Source organism: Physella acuta, unplaced genomic scaffold, assembly GCF_028476545.2.
Source record: "Physella acuta isolate Inbredline_101_S28 unplaced genomic scaffold, ASM2847654v3 ptg001811l, whole genome shotgun sequence".
Classification (NCBI taxonomy): Eukaryota; Metazoa; Mollusca; class Gastropoda; family Physidae; genus Physella; species Physella acuta.
Window position 1 is genome coordinate 52,822 of NW_026733321.1, and position 17,076 is coordinate 69,897.

The 17,076-nt window shown below is 36.9% G+C and overlaps 1 protein-coding gene across 1 annotated transcript; it reads left to right on the forward strand.

The window, feature by feature from the left end:
* Positions 1 to 2,034: 2,034 nt before the first annotated feature.
* Positions 2,035 to 16,558, forward strand: LOC131930648 (uncharacterized). Its single transcript, XM_059287232.1, has 3 exons — positions 2,035 to 2,252; positions 14,202 to 15,620; positions 16,410 to 16,558. The coding sequence occupies exons 1-3, from the start codon at positions 2,198 to 2,200 to the stop codon at positions 16,556 to 16,558; spliced, it is 1,623 nt and encodes a 540-aa protein (XP_059143215.1). The 5' UTR covers positions 2,035 to 2,197.
* The last annotated feature ends 518 nt before the right edge of the window (positions 16,559 to 17,076 follow it).

Consider the following 17,076-nt stretch of genomic DNA (forward strand, 5'->3'; position numbering starts at 1 on the left):
ATATTACCTCTTTTCCCCCCCCCCCTCCCCCACACATACACACCCACGCGTACTAAAATGTAGGTTAATTCGTGAGATTTTATTTTTATTCAACGAATAGCGAGAACAGTTTCAAATTATACCAAATGAGTTAACATATCTTTTAGAAAATAATCAAATGTTTGTAATGAACTACTATTTTAATTAGACTTACATGACCTTAAATATAGCCATCATTAAAGAACGTTCAAGTCTGATTTCTGTACTTAGCGTGTATGATTAGGGTAATGAGTGTATAAGGGAAAGAGTTACACAATGCTCTTCAACTGGCCTATATTTAGCCCACTTGTGCACGTGGTGTATGCTTGATTGGTGGCCACCCAATCAAGTGGACGTGCCTATTTCTTAACCGTTTGAAATTAATGCACGTGAATGTGCTTAACACAGTACCGTTATAAAAAGAAACACAAAGCTCTCCTTTGTCTACATCCTTTTGAACTCATCCTTTTTAAAGTTTCGGTATAACTTAAGTGATTCTTGCAGTTGACAGAGAAAACATACCGTCTGTATCATAATTTATCGCGCACTGGGTTTGTCTTTATTTAATTATAAGTATGTGCATAGACCGCTTTCTTGTGTACCTTTCCCCTCCCACTGCCTCATAATAATTATACTTAAGCAAGGCATTTGGCCAATTTATGACACTAACATTGCATATTAAAATTTTAGACTTTGATTATACCTTAATTAACCTAATGTTGGTTTTAAAAAGTCTTAAATTTAATATTTTTGTTTGGTTACATTTATTTTAACTATGATTTGGATTATACCAATTCATGTGGATAGTTTCGCTTTTAATTTGCTAAATGTTACCTTGTCGTTTTATTAGACAGTTTTATCATACACGATCTCGCCATTTGCATTTATTTTAGTTTAATTACTTTTTCAAAAAATAAAACATTTAGTCAGACCAAAAAAAAAATAATGCATTACATAACTCATCTATCTTCCGCCCCCCCCCCCCTCCTCCCCCAAAAAAAACAGAAAAAAAAAAACCAACCATAAAAAAATAATTTCAAAATAATATTTAGTTGTAAAGACAGAACACAATAACGTTTCAATGCAGCACTAACAATACACTTTCAACAAGTTAAAAGCGCATCTGAATTCGATCATGCTATGAGATCATAGCGTGCATCAAAGATAATCAGTGTTTGAAATCATACTTCCAAAATTAACCGACTTTTTTCCCCTCTTTATACTGAGACGAATTTCTCATCTTTTTATGGCCATGGAATTTCTTTGTAGCTTTAAGCTTTTTAATCTGGTTAATGATGGATGATTAATGAAACCAGCTTTTCTTGTTAGTCATTAGCGTAGATGACGCACACGCCAAATACCGAGATGAGCTGTTAGTTGCACAAATATACACATCCTCCGGGCTCAAAGCTTTTTTTTTTTTAGTAAACAAAAGACTGGGATTTCCAGTCCCAATTTGTTTCGTGCTTGTGCTTTTTTTTTTTAATTTTACACTTTAAAAAATGCGATTACTCTGTACTTATGTTGAAATATGATTTGAATTATACTCAAGATAGCTGGTCTTGTCCAATAGGTCATTTGAAGTTCTAATGTCCTTCCCTTACTGCACGTCCCCCCATTGAGTTTCCCTCTCACCTTCCTCCTAGCCTCATTCATTCTCCGACTTACCTTTTCCCCAACCTGGCCGTGTTACTATTTCTACTCACCCCCCCCCCCTTCCCACCTTTTCTACCCACCTCACGTGTAGGTCAAGGTTGGCGTCTTTTACGTCATTATCCTTTTGCACCTTTCCTTCTGTTTATGAAGAGAGCGGGTGGGTAGTGGGGTGCGTTGAGAATACGTTTCTCACCTGCCTCCACAATTACAAACCCACTGCCTTACGTCATTCCAATCCCATATGTCATCATTTTCACCTCCCCTCCACCTCACTTTTCCTCGAACCGGTCTGACCCAGCCTGGTAGAACTGCGCTCCCTCTCCCAGACTTCCAGTGGTAACCAACGGCGTAACCGTTATCGAATTAGCGCTTCAAGACGCGACTAGTGCCGCAAAGAGGTTATTCATCACAGCTTCTACGAGATGCTGATTGCTGGCGGGTTTCCGTGTTTCTTTTGGCTATTTTCGGTGATTGGTATTTAAAAATATCCGAGGCTCGTCGGGTTGGGCGTGACGAGAGCAGAATGGCGCAGATAGAGACGAAACAAGTTGCTGCAGGGATTCTCACAACAAGTAGAAGTAAGGACCCCAGATGGTTCATACAAACCTTTTTCTTTTTTTTTCTTTTTTTCTTTTTTTTTTTTTTTTTTTTTTGTAAATTTAAAAACTTAAAACAGTGGAGAAAAAGTGCATAGGGAAGTTCCCATATTTCCATTAAGTATTAAGTTGTGAAGGGGGGGGGGGGGGGGGGTAAAATGTCAGCTTCAGGAGTGTGAACGTCTTCTGTTAAGTAATGACATGTACATACATTCTTTTGATCTTCCCCCATAATAACCAAACCGATATCGATGTTAATCATACTTTTGATAGCTCAACCCTAAATCTAAATTACAGGAAACGGCGATGCCGAATATATAACAAAAGCTGTCATGATAAACTTAGAATCAACCAAATAAAACCCGAACTAAAGTTAACGTTGCCTGACAACAGATGACAAAAAATATATGCCTTATTGTATAATGTTGAGTAGATTTATTGTGTGTAACCATTAAAGTGTTAAGATTTTTTTTTCAATTATCATTCTCCTTCCACGAATAGGCCACACGTGTACTGTTTTTGTCTCCATTACCGCTTCAACCTACGAAAACATGGTTTTAACTATCTTCATCACCGCCTCATCCTACGAATATGTATTTTTTTTTCTGTCTTCACAACTGGCCCGTCCCACGAACACACCTGTGTATTTTCTATACCGTGAGATAACACTGAGTGATGTTTCAACACCTAGCCCATCACTAGTCAATAATGTACACACTGTCGACCTGAGCCACATTTTACCCTGTATTTCGCAATCCCCCAACGTGTGCTCACCAACCCTCCCATGCAGAATTTAACCCCCCTCCCTGCTCCTCCATTTTCATTAATTTTGGTGCTCCCCAAATGCTGTCGTCCTCCCACTCTTCCTCCATTACGCAACGACTATTGATGCTTTTGTAATAGCAAAGCAAATGCCCATAGTCACGCAAATATATAAATAGATTTTGGACAAAACAAAACGATGTTTTTTAAATATTTATGAAAATACATGTTAAACCATTATATGCTTAAAACAATCAGACTTTAAAATTCCTAAACGTGTTTTTTAACCGATGCAAAAGGTTTTAACGGCCCATAACCTTCCGCTGCGTTTGATTTGTGCCTGACTTAAATATAGCACCGGATATCTTTGGTCTATTTTTAGAAACTGCGTGATAACGTGCATCAAGAGGCGCAATGCCGTTACCCCATATTGGACACATCACAAACAATAATCTGCTCGTGTGCCAACTTGTTGGGCAGAATTGATCCAAAATCATTTGATTTTTGTTTGCACTTAATGTGATGTCTTTATACTACTATTACATAAACGAAGGAGTCCTAGATTTGCTTACAATTTACTTCTATACATCAGTTTCGTAAATCTTTCTCACCGCTACTTGCGGTCGAATAGTAGAGCATTCTTCTTCTTCGTTCTTAATTATTTGTGTTGAAAGGGATTGAGATTTATCTGCCAGTGGGTTTGAACTCGAGACTTTTTTCGAATGTATCAACCATGAGGTTTTTGCCGACTCGACCACGCCTCCAACACAATTAAGGATACGTGTCAACTGGTTATGCGCCATTGAGGCCATTGACTCCGATTTCAGCCTGCTTTTCTTTATGGATTTGCTTCCATAGCCTTTGTCCAACCAAAAACAAGCTACAAGGCAGTAGTTGTGTGATTTTGGAGTTGTCTCTCCTAGAAGAGTGGCTGTCCCCAGCTAACGAACCTCATCTGCCCGAGGGTTCGAACTCGAGACTTTTCGGTTTAGCAACCCATGAGCTTTACCGACTCGACCACGCCGACCCGTAGAGCATTCGAATGCTATCCCGAAATTCTTGAGTTCTTATCCCGGGCCCTAGTCCGTAGGATGTCCTTAAGTCCACCCAGCTCTGATGGGTACCAGACTCACGTTAGGCAAAATAAAGGCGGCTGGGTAAAGGGCTGACCACACAATCCCTTCATATGCCGAGGTCACCGAAACAGGTGAACTCTTCTCCGCCTTTTCAGTGGACCGTAAGGTTTGAAAGGATACTTTACTTGGAAGCAGGTTTCAACTGTGATAGACTGTGACTTCTACTATGATGGGTTACATGCAGACTATCGGTCCTAAATGGATGACGTTTGTTTAGCACTAATAAACCCTTACTTTTCTTAAGACATACAAAATTTATTTTTTTCAATTCGAACAAACTGTACAATAGACTATTCCACTAACACGCGTTCACTGTTTCTAAAAAGAAGCTAAAGAAAAGTTGGACTACGTGAAGGCAGCGTCACAGGGCTATGTAACTACTGGTTGTTCAATTCTTGCGCATGAGTACAAGGAGGGTCTTGAGATTAAATGGAGATAATTAACCGACTCACAGTGTAGGTGTGAATTATCATGTAGGTGGGTAGACACACACACACACACATCAGGGTGTGGCTGTTTTTTGACGTGGTAAATTTCTATTTGTGTACACAATGATCCTCAAAATATATTGCTGTCTTAATGAATAGCTCGTTCTTTTATTGGTGCGGTCACGAGTGTCCTCAGCTAATGTCGAAGATAGTAACAGTTTGTGATCTACTTAGGTGTGTTGGTTTTAATCGGACTTGTGGTTTTATAATAGGACTGGTGGTTTTATAATGGGTTTGGTGGTTTTAATGGGGTTGGTGGTTTTAATGGGCATGGTGGTTTTAATGGGGTTGGTGGTTTTACTGGGGATGTTGGTTTTAATGGGGTTGGTGGTTTTAATGCGGCTGGTGGTTTTCATGGGTTTGGTGGTTTTAATGGGGTTGGTGGTTTTTAATGTGACTAGTGGTTTTAATGGGGTTGGTGGTTTTAATGGGCATGGTGGTTTTAATGGGGTTGGTGGTTTTACTGGGGATGTTGGTTTTAATGGGGTTGGTGGTTTTAATGCGGCTGGTGGTTTTAATGGGTTTGGTGGTTTTAATGCGGCTGGTGGTTTTAATGGGTTTGGTGGTTTTAATGCGGCTGGTGGTTTTAATGGGTTTGGTGGTTTTAAAGATAAACGGCCATGTTAAATCACAGAGAGTGACTTCCATTGCCACCTAGATTTTTTCAAAACAAAATTTTATTTTCAACCATACAAATATAATGCCACGCCCACATTTCCATGGAGTAAATATTTGGATGTAATCAAACACAAACCATTTGTGTATTTCTCTATCTTAATTGGCCAGGTTTCTGCAAACAATCGGCCAAAGTGTTGCAGATATGCCTGGAATGTAAATAAAACATCTCCCAATATAATTTAAGGGAACAGAAATAACCCTGTTGATAAATCTCGTATTACTTTATACACAAATCTAAAATGATGTGTGTATATATATATATATATATATATATATATATATATATATATATATATATATATATATATATATATTGCTCTATTGTTTTGTTACTTCTTATAAAATTACTACCACATTTAAAATGCATGCAATTTAGCAGGTTATAGTAATGTATGCAATGCTAAGGTGAAACATCTTAAATGGCCTAGTGTGCATATGCGATTTTGTTTATATTATGTTTACTATACAATAAATTATGTTTACAACGTGATACACGAATACATTGCTTTGTACTTTTTCACTCCTAAAGTATTTTTAGCGCAATTTCCATTCTGGAGAATTGCGTTTATTAACGCGTCATTTCTGGGAATGGATGGATGGATGGATGAATGAATGTATGGATGAATGTGTGTCCGGGCTTTAAGTCGTATCTCCTCCTCAACGAAGCAATATCGATGACTAGTTCCAAAAGCAATTATGTTAAGCAAGTTACGAGAATGAGCATAGGCCATAAAAATTCCGGGTTTCTTTCATGTATTTCCCGGAAAAGCCAAAAAACCTCGAACAAATGCAGTTTTTGGCCCATATCTCGGCAACCAGACCACTTAGCGACTTGAAACATGTACCAATCGATTCCTGCCATAATTTAGAACAATATTGCCGAAGAAAGTTTTCAAAAATATCCTCTCGTTTAGTCACAAATTTTAAAATTACATAAACACCTACAAACCGATCGTTCTTCTAGCTTGAACGCATCCCAGCATTATACGTCAGAGCTATTTTTAGATAACATAAGGAAATTGCGCATTAATGTCACTAGACTTTTTAATTAACTTGTTTTCTTCTAAATCATGTATGGCAACATTTTATTTACTAAATGCCGTAAGGGGAGGTGACTCACATGAGTAAACCCATTACATGGTTACAGAGCAGCTGTTTATGTAATGAGTATGTTCCTGGTGGAGGGGTGATTCATAATTAGGAAAAATGTTAAGCTCTGGTTAGGTTATATAATTACCATGCATATGGTATGCTTAGACTAAATGAGGGTGGCGGTCTTAATGGGGTTGAAGCAGGGGCGGAACTACAGTGCCGCCAGACCCCGCAATGCGTGGGGGCCCAGGCCGATTAGGGGCCCGCAGCCGACCATAATCATTTTTTTTTATAGTTAAAAAAATAATTTTCTTGTAAAAAACAAACAGATCTACTACAGTAGTAATGTTCTACAGTAGCTAACACACGCTGTTTCGTAAAGGAAAAAATATATAGGCTACATGAATGTAGTGTAAAAGGCAAATGTTCAAACCATGACTTATTCCCTTTTTTTAAAAGTCAAATATGTGTGATCTTAAGAAACGTATAATAGATTTGCACTAAACAAATTAAAAAGCAATTACTTCTCTAAATTATTTTTTTTTAAATACGCAATAAGAATGACATAGAATAAAAAGGAAATGTATTAAAAACTAATAATATAAACACAAAAAAACATAAAAATAAACATAAGGCGAGAAACCATTCGCTTTTAAAGCTTTCATGCTTCATATTCTTTTGACCGACTTGTAATTTAGGAAGCATTATGTCAGAAATTGAAACAGAGAATTTGAAAACAGGCTAATCGCACTTACACAGATAATGTGTTGTTGTAACATATTTTAATTACAAATAACACCTAAGAATTTTTAATTTTTCAAATTTCGAACAAGCCCGTATTGAGTATTCTAAGTTCGTGTTTCGTATTGTGTTTATATATATATATATATATATATATATATATATATATATATATATATATATATATATATATATATATATATATATATATATATATATATAGGCCTATATATATATATATATATATATATATATATATATATATATATATATATTTATATAGGGCCCAAAAAATTTTTTTGCGGGGTTGTCCTTTTTTTCTAGTTCCGCCACTGGGTTGAAGTAGTTACTTTTGTGTGTAGACAAGTCCAAACACACCCATGTTTAAATACAATGTTCGCCTTAATTGAAACTATCTGAGGATTTAAATACAATATTTAATATAGTAATATTTTATATCGATTACAATTTGTCTTTAAAACCGATAATATCAGCGTTTCCCCAGTTTTCGTTCTGTTTAAAGTTTGGCTTTGAAACACGTGGTTGTTCCTGGCCACATGACAGCAGTTACGTGCACGCATCCGCACGCTGCGTTCGTGGGTGTGAAACATTAATCTCACAAGATAAATTACGCCACATCATTTTATTGTGTGAAGGTTCTTGTAACTTGGACGAAAAACAAAACGCATTCAGAATTACCTTTTTTTAAAAAAAACAAAAACAACAACAACCCACATTTTTATTTTCTAGCTGTGATTAACGAATACGACTTACATTACATATTATTGCGTGATAATTCAAATATCTTTGTTGTTGCGATCAAACAGTAACCAACTTGTTAAAAATTAAACGTTATGACTTAGGCCAATTCGCTGTAATTATTTTGTTTGTATCTCTACCCAAGTCCTCATTGTTTTTATATGAATCTGTACATTATACTTAATTTATTTTGACCTTAGTAGATTTCTACCACACTGATCCGGAAATTTATTTTTTAATAGCATTTCATTTTTTTCCCTACTATACGCCGACTAAATCCCACACTAATATTTTTTAAGTAGCCTACGTCAAGAGAAATATCAGAAACCATCGTAGATCTAATCTGTCTAAATAAAACTGAACCCTTCAGTTCGCCCCCCCCCCTGTATTATGTAACCACTCGGCCCTGACCGACGACTAGACTAACGTTAACAGCACTAGGATGAATGGAATGCCCGCTACAGTTAAATTACATGCGCTTGTTTTTAGCTACGTAGACTATACAAGTGACTACGCCCAGCTAAAAAATGCGACCGTTGTTTTTATTTACGGTTAAATTTCTTGCCAAAAGTGGATTGTTTTTTCGTACCGTTTATTTGTACAGTATTAAATGTTTCAACACTACATACAGAAATAAACGTGTCGGCCGTACGGGAAAGCAGAGGGTAACATAATTACATAATAGTAAATTAACAATATATTATTATTAGGGTGTCACCATTCTGGGATAGAAAAGATTTGTTTGTTTACAGTGTTTCTTCCAGACTTTTTTCTCCTTCTCTCAGGGAGGTGGCGGGCTTCGGACACTGTTAAAAGTATATATTTTCTATATAAATTCCATTTTGTTCGAAGAGATGCCTGGAAGAAACTCTGTTTATCCTCTGGTAAACACACAACGATTGGTGACACACAATATAAAAGCATGTTGACTTATGTTTTTTTTTTAAATAGTGTACTGTTGTGCCACACTGGCCTTATAATATAGGGTTTGAACTCAATCCGGGCCTAGTGTTGATATCAATGTTTATAGTGTGGTTTGATACGGCTACGCTAGCGGCTATTTTTAACACGTCGTTGGATAACCTTCTTTAAAAAATTACGGCTTTATTTTTAAGACGATCTCTCAAATACGGGAAGCTAAATGTATCATTAGTTTTAAAGTAGTTTAGTCAATTTAAAGTTGATGACTTAATCATAACTTAAAAATAATGAGTTTTTAATTATTTTTTTTAAAGTTACGTTTACTTATTTTATAGTTCACTCATACGCAGTATTGTCTATCTGCACAACAACCTACATTGGCTTCAAAGCAGAGAAATCGTCATCATCCCCTCATGCCCATTTGCGCATAAGGCACCAATAAGTGAGCACTATTTTGTCCTGTCTCTAGCTAGAACCTCAGCCTGTTGGAATGTTAGGCCTCTTTCCTTCAACACTTTCTCCATTGGTCTACTCCCAAGTTTCTTTTGGCCGTCTTTGTTTTCTCTTGACCTGTGGTGTCCATATAAGAGCAGTCTTAACCAATGTGTATGTTCTCATTCTTAGCTCATCTTCTGTGTCTGATTATGGTTAAATGAGTGCTCTTCTTTTTGACTCCTCATTTGAGGGAGCACAGAAATAGTAAACTCATTTAATGGTGAATTTTTAAAAATTAAAATCCGATTCCGAGAGTTGCGATCAGTACAGAAATCCCTGCAAGTACTAACCCAAGCTAAGAAACAATTCACGTATTTAGAATAAAATGTTTTCACGTTTTCTTAATTCAGTATCTGTAGTGGTGGATGTGTGGTTTTAAAATAGGCGATTGAATTGTCAATGGGAGGTGGATTGTAGGACTACTATATTTCTAAGAACATGGTTTTCAAATTTACTTTCGATACGATGTCATTGGAGTTTGGTGACGCTTAAATCATTGACGTCGTTAATACTTAAAATAAGATAGGATTCGTTTTTTTAAATTAAAAAAAAAAACACGCTCTCTTGTGTGTTGGTTATTGCTAACGTTCGACAGGGTATAAAAATATTTTTTAAAATACGATATGTTTCTAGTCGAGTTGTGGTTATTTTGGGTACACTTCCGTCTTGTACCCTGAATGGAAAGTACATTTTGCCAGAGGCCGTTGTCGAAATCGTAAACTAGTCGGAAAACTGTCGTAAATTACTTGTAAAACATTGTCTTGAATATTGTTTTGTTTTTGCCTAACGACAATCTGTAACTAACGACTATCCGTTATTGTGTTTAAGCTAATCAGCCCCCTCCCCCCCCCCCCCCCCCCCCCATAACGGTCCTCATATTTTAGTGTGTGTATATTTGGCATGACTCACTGACGGTAGATTACAACTATGGGTAAAGTGACTTTCGTTTTCAAATAAAGATGACGGAGAGGTTGTTATCGCATCCGATCTTAATCTAGATTATTCTCGTTACACCTGGATAACTGATCAAAGCTTATTCTGGTTTGAGCTGGTTGAAAAATTATTCTGAAAATGAAAATTGGTCGTAACTTTACCTGTTGTAAACTGGGCAACTGATCAAACTTTACCTGTTGTAAACTGGGCAAATTATCTAAACTTTACCTGTTTTAATCTGGGCAACTGATCTAAACTTTACCTTTTGTAAACTGGGCAACTGATCAAACTTTACCTTTTGTAAACTGAGCAACTGATCAAACTTTACCTGTTTTTGTAAACTGGGTAATTGATCTAAACTTTACCTGTTGTAAACTGGGCAACTGATCAAACTTTACCTGTTGTAAACTGGGTAATTGATCTAAACTTGACCTGTTGTAAACTGGGCAATTGATCTAAACTTTACCTGTTGTAAACTGGGCAACTGATCTAAACTTTACCTGTTTTAAACTGGGCAACTGATCGAAACTTTACCTGTTTTAAACTGGGCAACTGATCAAACTTTACCTGGCTTAAACTGAGCAACTGATCATACTCAACCCAGTTTAAACCGAGCAACTGATCATACTCAACCCAGTTTAAACTGGCTACTACCAGATGTAGATGCCAGTTTGCCCTTGATGTAACTAACAGTGCGCCACTTTAAAAACAATAACATTAAAGACAGCGTGAGTCACGAGGTTCTCTTCTCCCTCCCAGGTTCCATCCACATCCACCCAGCCACCGACTGACTCGCTCACACCTTGCCAACACAAGTTTCTACAGGGGGAAAAAAAAAGGCGAATGACGACTGAGATGTTTTTTGGAATTCGAAACCTAATTTAGGTTAGTGTTAGTGAGATTAGATATGTTATTTATAGCCATCGATGCTACGGGGCAACCCATCTCTGTGTTCGTGTTAAGCTTGCATTATTTTTTTTTTCATCCAATCAGCTTAACAAAAATTACAGTGAAAAAAAAACATGACGTCTAACCATAAGAGAATTGAGTCATATTGTATAATTTCATTCTGACATCCCTCACGTCCATTCCACCCCCCCCCCCCCAGACGAAATAGAAAAAAATATTTAGAAAAGTGTATGCTTTAACCAGTCCCCCCCCCTCCCCTCGTTGAAAAAGTGTCTGAAAGAAACCTTGGAAGTGGAGATGTTGGTTCATGCCTTTTATTCCCCTCCCCCTCCCCATTTATAAGACCAATTAAAACAATACTCTAACGAGCATGATTTACCGATACCATTATCTGTGTGTCTGTTTCTCACCCTTGGTTTGTCCTAATTATTGCCTCGTTATTGGATTCTCACCGCTCTTCTACCTATTTACATTGTAATGGCAAGCTAGGGGCAATACAGAAGTAGTCACATCATCCAAGCGGTCTTGTTTAACACCTACATTTCTATCATTTGGACACTCATAACTTGTTTTCACAAGCTTAATTTTTATAATTGATGTAAGCTGATCAGTCGATGTAATTGATGGTGTTGTCCATGTAACAGTCGATGTAATGATGTAAGCTGGTGTTTTCCGTGTGCCAGTCGATATAATTGATGTAAGTTGATGTTGTCCATGTAACCATCGATGTAATTGATGTAAGCTGACGTTGTCCATGTAACCGTCGATGTAATTGATGTAAGTTGACGTTGTCCATGTAACCGTCGATGTAATTGATGTAAGCTGACGTTGTCCATGTAACCGTCGATGTAATTGATGTAAGCTGATGTTGTCCATGTAACCGTCGATGTAGTTGATGTAAGCTGATGTTGTCCATGTAACCGTCGATGTAATTGATGTAAGCTGGTGTTTTCCGTGTGCCAGTCGATGTAATTGATGTAAGTTGATGTTGGCCTTGTAACTATCAATGTATTGATGTAAGCTGATGTTGTCCATGTAACCGTCGATGTAATTGATGGAAGCTGATGTTGTCCATGTAACAGTCATGACACACTAGTGGATGTATCGATGCTTACTAATGCGTCATCATCGTAACAGCACGCGTGTCTGTTTATATGTACGTTTGTTTGTTTGTTTGTTTGTTTGTGTGTATGTGTAAAAATGGACGTGCCAACATGTTAAACTGGTGAATGTTCCGATCGACGCGTGTCTGTGTTTGAGTCTATGTCTATGTGTTCAAAAAAAAGTTCGACCACCGTGTGAGTGAATGTGCTTGTAAGTGTGTGTGTGTGTGTTTATGTGTGTGTGTGTGTTTATGTGTGTGTACATGTGTATCGACCTGACAGCGAGTCTTCACAATCGTGTCCCCCAGCTGGGTGCGAGAAAAACCATGAGTCATTTGAAAAGTATCTTATAATGAATGTTTTCACTAATTCCCCATCTCGCCTCAAGGGTGTTGTTACCTTGAGTCAGACGAACCTTCTCTTCCCCCCCCCCTCAAATCTACTTCAACCTTCTCTTCACTGGTCGCTTCAGAACTTGCGGGATAGTTCGCCCGACTTTAAAACTGTCTTATTTATTATTGGCTGCTTTGTTTCTATCTTGTAGATGCTTCGTGTAGAGCTACACTCTTAGCTATTGCCATCTTAGGCTGAGGTTTCATTACAATTGATGTCCTATGTAGTAGGATATGTGTAAGAAAACTCACCACACACGAACATACTCTCTTTCTTGCCACCCCCACCAACTTCTAACATCGTTTAAGAATCGGTTAACTGTGTTGTCGTTCTGCCTTGATATCATGACCAGAAATTAAACACCAAACACAAAAAAATAATAATTTAGGTTTAACTTGTGTCTGTCAACCACTAATGCTTTTTCTATCGTATTGGGTGGGGAATGGAAGATAGGTGTATTACTTTGACTTTCTCTCGGTAAAAACTCGTGTGCTCAGAATTTGTGAAGTAGTTTCAGAACGGTTGCACCGCATCTTCAGTAGTGTGTATTTTTAGAAGCAACATCCACCTGCAAGTATGAGTTTTAAGTGTTTTCTTCCCATTCCATTCTAGATGCATCATCTCATGGATAGATAGCGAATAAACAGAATAGCTTCCCTTTACAAATATTAAGACCTATTTTAAAAAATAAATGGGAGGTAACTTTTCAAAGTTGTATAGTTATTTTTTAAAGAATGGGATAAGTAAACAAATATTGCAAACTGTTGCTATATAAGCGCTACATTTATCAAGAAAATCAGACTTTTTTTTCTAAAATGTTTGCTATTGTTTTTTACAGCGATTTGCTGTGTTATTATCAAATTTTAGATTCCAGTATTTAAAATTATACAACTTTTTTTTTTAACAACTCACGGGCTTAAAAGAGAATGGATATACTTTATAAACTATTTTACAGCTCTAAATATTTGTCGTCTGATTTCGTTTAAAAAGTTCACCCTAATGTTATATTACTTGTAGGAAATGATGTTAACAATGTTTCCTGCTCTAATAAGAAATAACATAAAAATGGTGGGAATAGTTTTCAACCAGCGAAGAACACATTAAATGAGCTTTTGCTCTTTCAGATTCCAATTTTTTAAAAATTAGCTCCATTTCCTCAGGTATCACTTGCTTTTACAACATTATAAATATATCTACTCGCCCTGTTAATCTGAAAATAAATGGATTAAATTAAAAATTATGTTTAATTTTTCTTTTCTTAAACTACAACACATCTTTCCATTTCATTAAAAAAAATGTGGTGCTTATAAGTACCCAAACAACCTTACACTAAGCCAAAGTTTAAGGTTTAAAGTTTGAGCTTAAATATTTGGGTATGGCTAATTGAAATGAACCAAATATTCTTATGGCAGTGATTAATGTGGATTTTGAAACTATTTTTCTTTTATTACTTTTTCTCAGTTATATTTATAAGTAAGTGCAAAATAATAAAACTTGACGTTTTGCAATTTTCTTTTCTAGAGATGGGTGCAGCCCAAAGCAAGAAGAGAAGAAAGGAGAGAAAGCGAAAGAAAAGAGTACAGATGGGTTTGCCAAATTTCGATGTACCAAGGAGCGCCAGTGCCGACGTTATCAGAACCCTGAGTCTCTCATCTTCATCTTGTTTTCACTGCCAGCACCCAAGTGGCAGGAGAACTTTTTCGGGTTCACTTGAAAACTCAACAAACTTTGGCTGTGAGCGTTGTCTGCAGAGTGCCTACGATGACCTGAGATTTCCAGGAGATGGGTATGACTCTTGTCCCAGCTACTCAACATCCAATTGTTGTTTAGGTCCTGCACACGCTGGCACTGAAATGGAGAGAAGCACTATGTCTTTAAACAGAAATTTGACTGGCAACGCTTCGAGGATTGTGCAATCAAGAAGTCCAGAAATGGATGAAATTATAGACATTTTAAAGCACCATGAAAACAGGAAGAGAGAGTTATCATCCTTGCTGACATCACCTCCTTCTTTAGAGAGTTCTACTGAACAAGCTGCAAGCACCACATCACATGGGTTGACTTCAGCGCCATCTATAAAAGTTAAGAACTCGCTGGCAGTGAAGTCAGAAAGCAAAAAACCAATCACAATTCTAGAAGATGAAGAGTCTAGACTAGCCAGGTGGCAAAAACAAAAAGAAATGGCTCAGCAGTTACGAACTCTGAGGAAGCACATTCAGCTCCAAGAGGCTGAGTCTAAACATGTTGTACCCTTCCCAGTCTGTATGAGCCCGCTAGAGAATGAAACTGTAAGTAACACATCAGTTCAACCACCAGTGAATCCCATTGAGCAACACAACAGTTCAGATTTAAACCCTTCAAACACTCTTGAAAATACTCGACGATCTTTGAGGAGCAAATTCTCAAAAATGCGGAACTATCGGTATTTAGACAATCACCCTGTTTTATCAAAACTTCAGAATGAACAAAACAACAGATTGGAGAGCATGGAAAGAAGAATAAAAGAAATACGAATCAGTGCTATGCAAGAAGCAGAGAGGCGAAAGTTTGCAGAGATATTTCCTGCCAAGGAAGACAACTCAGAAAGTGAAAGGATGTTGAGGGAGGCAAAAGAGATGCTAGAGGAACTAAAGAGAGAGAAAAAAAAGAAACAAATACAGGAGGAACAGAAATCTAAAGTGCAATTACACGGTCCTTGTACCTCTGGTAGCAGGACGGAATCAAACCAAGACTTGAACAATGACTCTGTGCCGGTTGATGATTCAGGGGAGATTATTCCTGTTCACATCCTCTCAAGTCCTCGGAGAAATACAGTGAACCGAGTAATGTCACTGTTTCCACAGCAGAAGGTAGTTAAGAGTGATATTACTGTTGCCAAGCCTGGGGAACAGAACAAAAAGGCTGATTGGTTGACTAATGCTTGGCCTAATATTAACTTAAGTAAGTATAAATATCTTTTTAAACTAATTTGAGATGAATCTGTGTGGAGTTAAATACAATAGTTGTATAGCTCACTTAATATTAAAGAACAACTTCTGTTTTAAATAAATTTAAGTAGGTCTTGGTGCTAGAACAACTGTTTGTAAACTGCGGGAGGTGTGCACTAGTGCTTGGGAGGCAAGAAGAATTTCACAGAATTATAGGCCTACAGAGGACAGTGTGGTTTAGCGGTAGAGTGCTAGACTAATAACCCTAAGTCTCGAGTTAGAATCCAGGTTCAAGTGAGAAGAATGTCCCTGAGTCCACCCATCTCTGATGGGTACTTAAATCATGTTAGGGAAAGTATAGGTGGCTGGGCATAGTGCTGACCACATTATCACTTCATATGACAAGGTCAAGAAACATGAACTCTACAATCCATGGATTGCTAGGTCTAAAGAGGAATCTTTACTTTTTTAATAGGCCTACAAATTTAAAAAAATGTTATGACAATATAAGGGATATGGTTATACAGATAACTGTAATCATTGGGGTTAAATGTATCTTTTATGGGATTAGGGGAGGAAGGTGAGGTGCCAAGATATTTTTGTTTTTCATGGGAAGCAGGGTGACAAAATGTTTGGAAGCTTTTGCTCAAGTAATCTCTTCTGTTTTTTGTAAACCTCTGCTTCCCCTAAGTACAGTTTTTTGAATATGTTTATTGCTGTTTTCAATCTCTGAAAAAAAAGCTCTCTTGTGCACCGTGTGTCTACTATGAACTTAAGACAGAATTCTTTGTCTTTTTTCCAGGTCATCCTCTCACCTGGGTTCTGCTCCCGTTCCTCATGTTTCCACTGATCCTGAGATTGATCTTGTCTGTTTTCATCAGTGGCAGTAGCACTACTGGCAATACCAACACTGGCACCAGCAACACTGGCCAAGCCAAGCCAAAAAAGTGATGTTCTTGTTGCTATACAATAATATCATAATACCAATAATACCAATAATAATATAGAAATATATTTTACACACAAAAACACTACAAAAATTAATTCTGCTATAGTTATCATAAAACTATTAGAATTGTATGCATAAAGAACAATTTGCCATAATACAATATAAATATTAATTATTATATTATAATCTTGAGTGGGTAGTGCAAAATACTGCTGAAATTTTACAAACTGCTGGTGCTCTGTTATTGTTTTTGGAGACTTATGCATTTAGGAAATCAAATATGGAATCCCCAATAAAAAGCAACTCAGTAGATAGTCACTTGAGATTAACTATAGTTGAATAGCTGTTGAACAAAGAAATTGAGGAAATAGTTATAAAATGTGTATACAATCAGGCCTTCATCAAATCAGTAAAGTATAATTGAGATTTCAAAGTATAAAGAAAAAATGTTTGTGGAAGTCAAGCATTTCATTGTGTTTATATTAAAATTTTTGTTCCTAGTGTTAGATCTAATCATTGC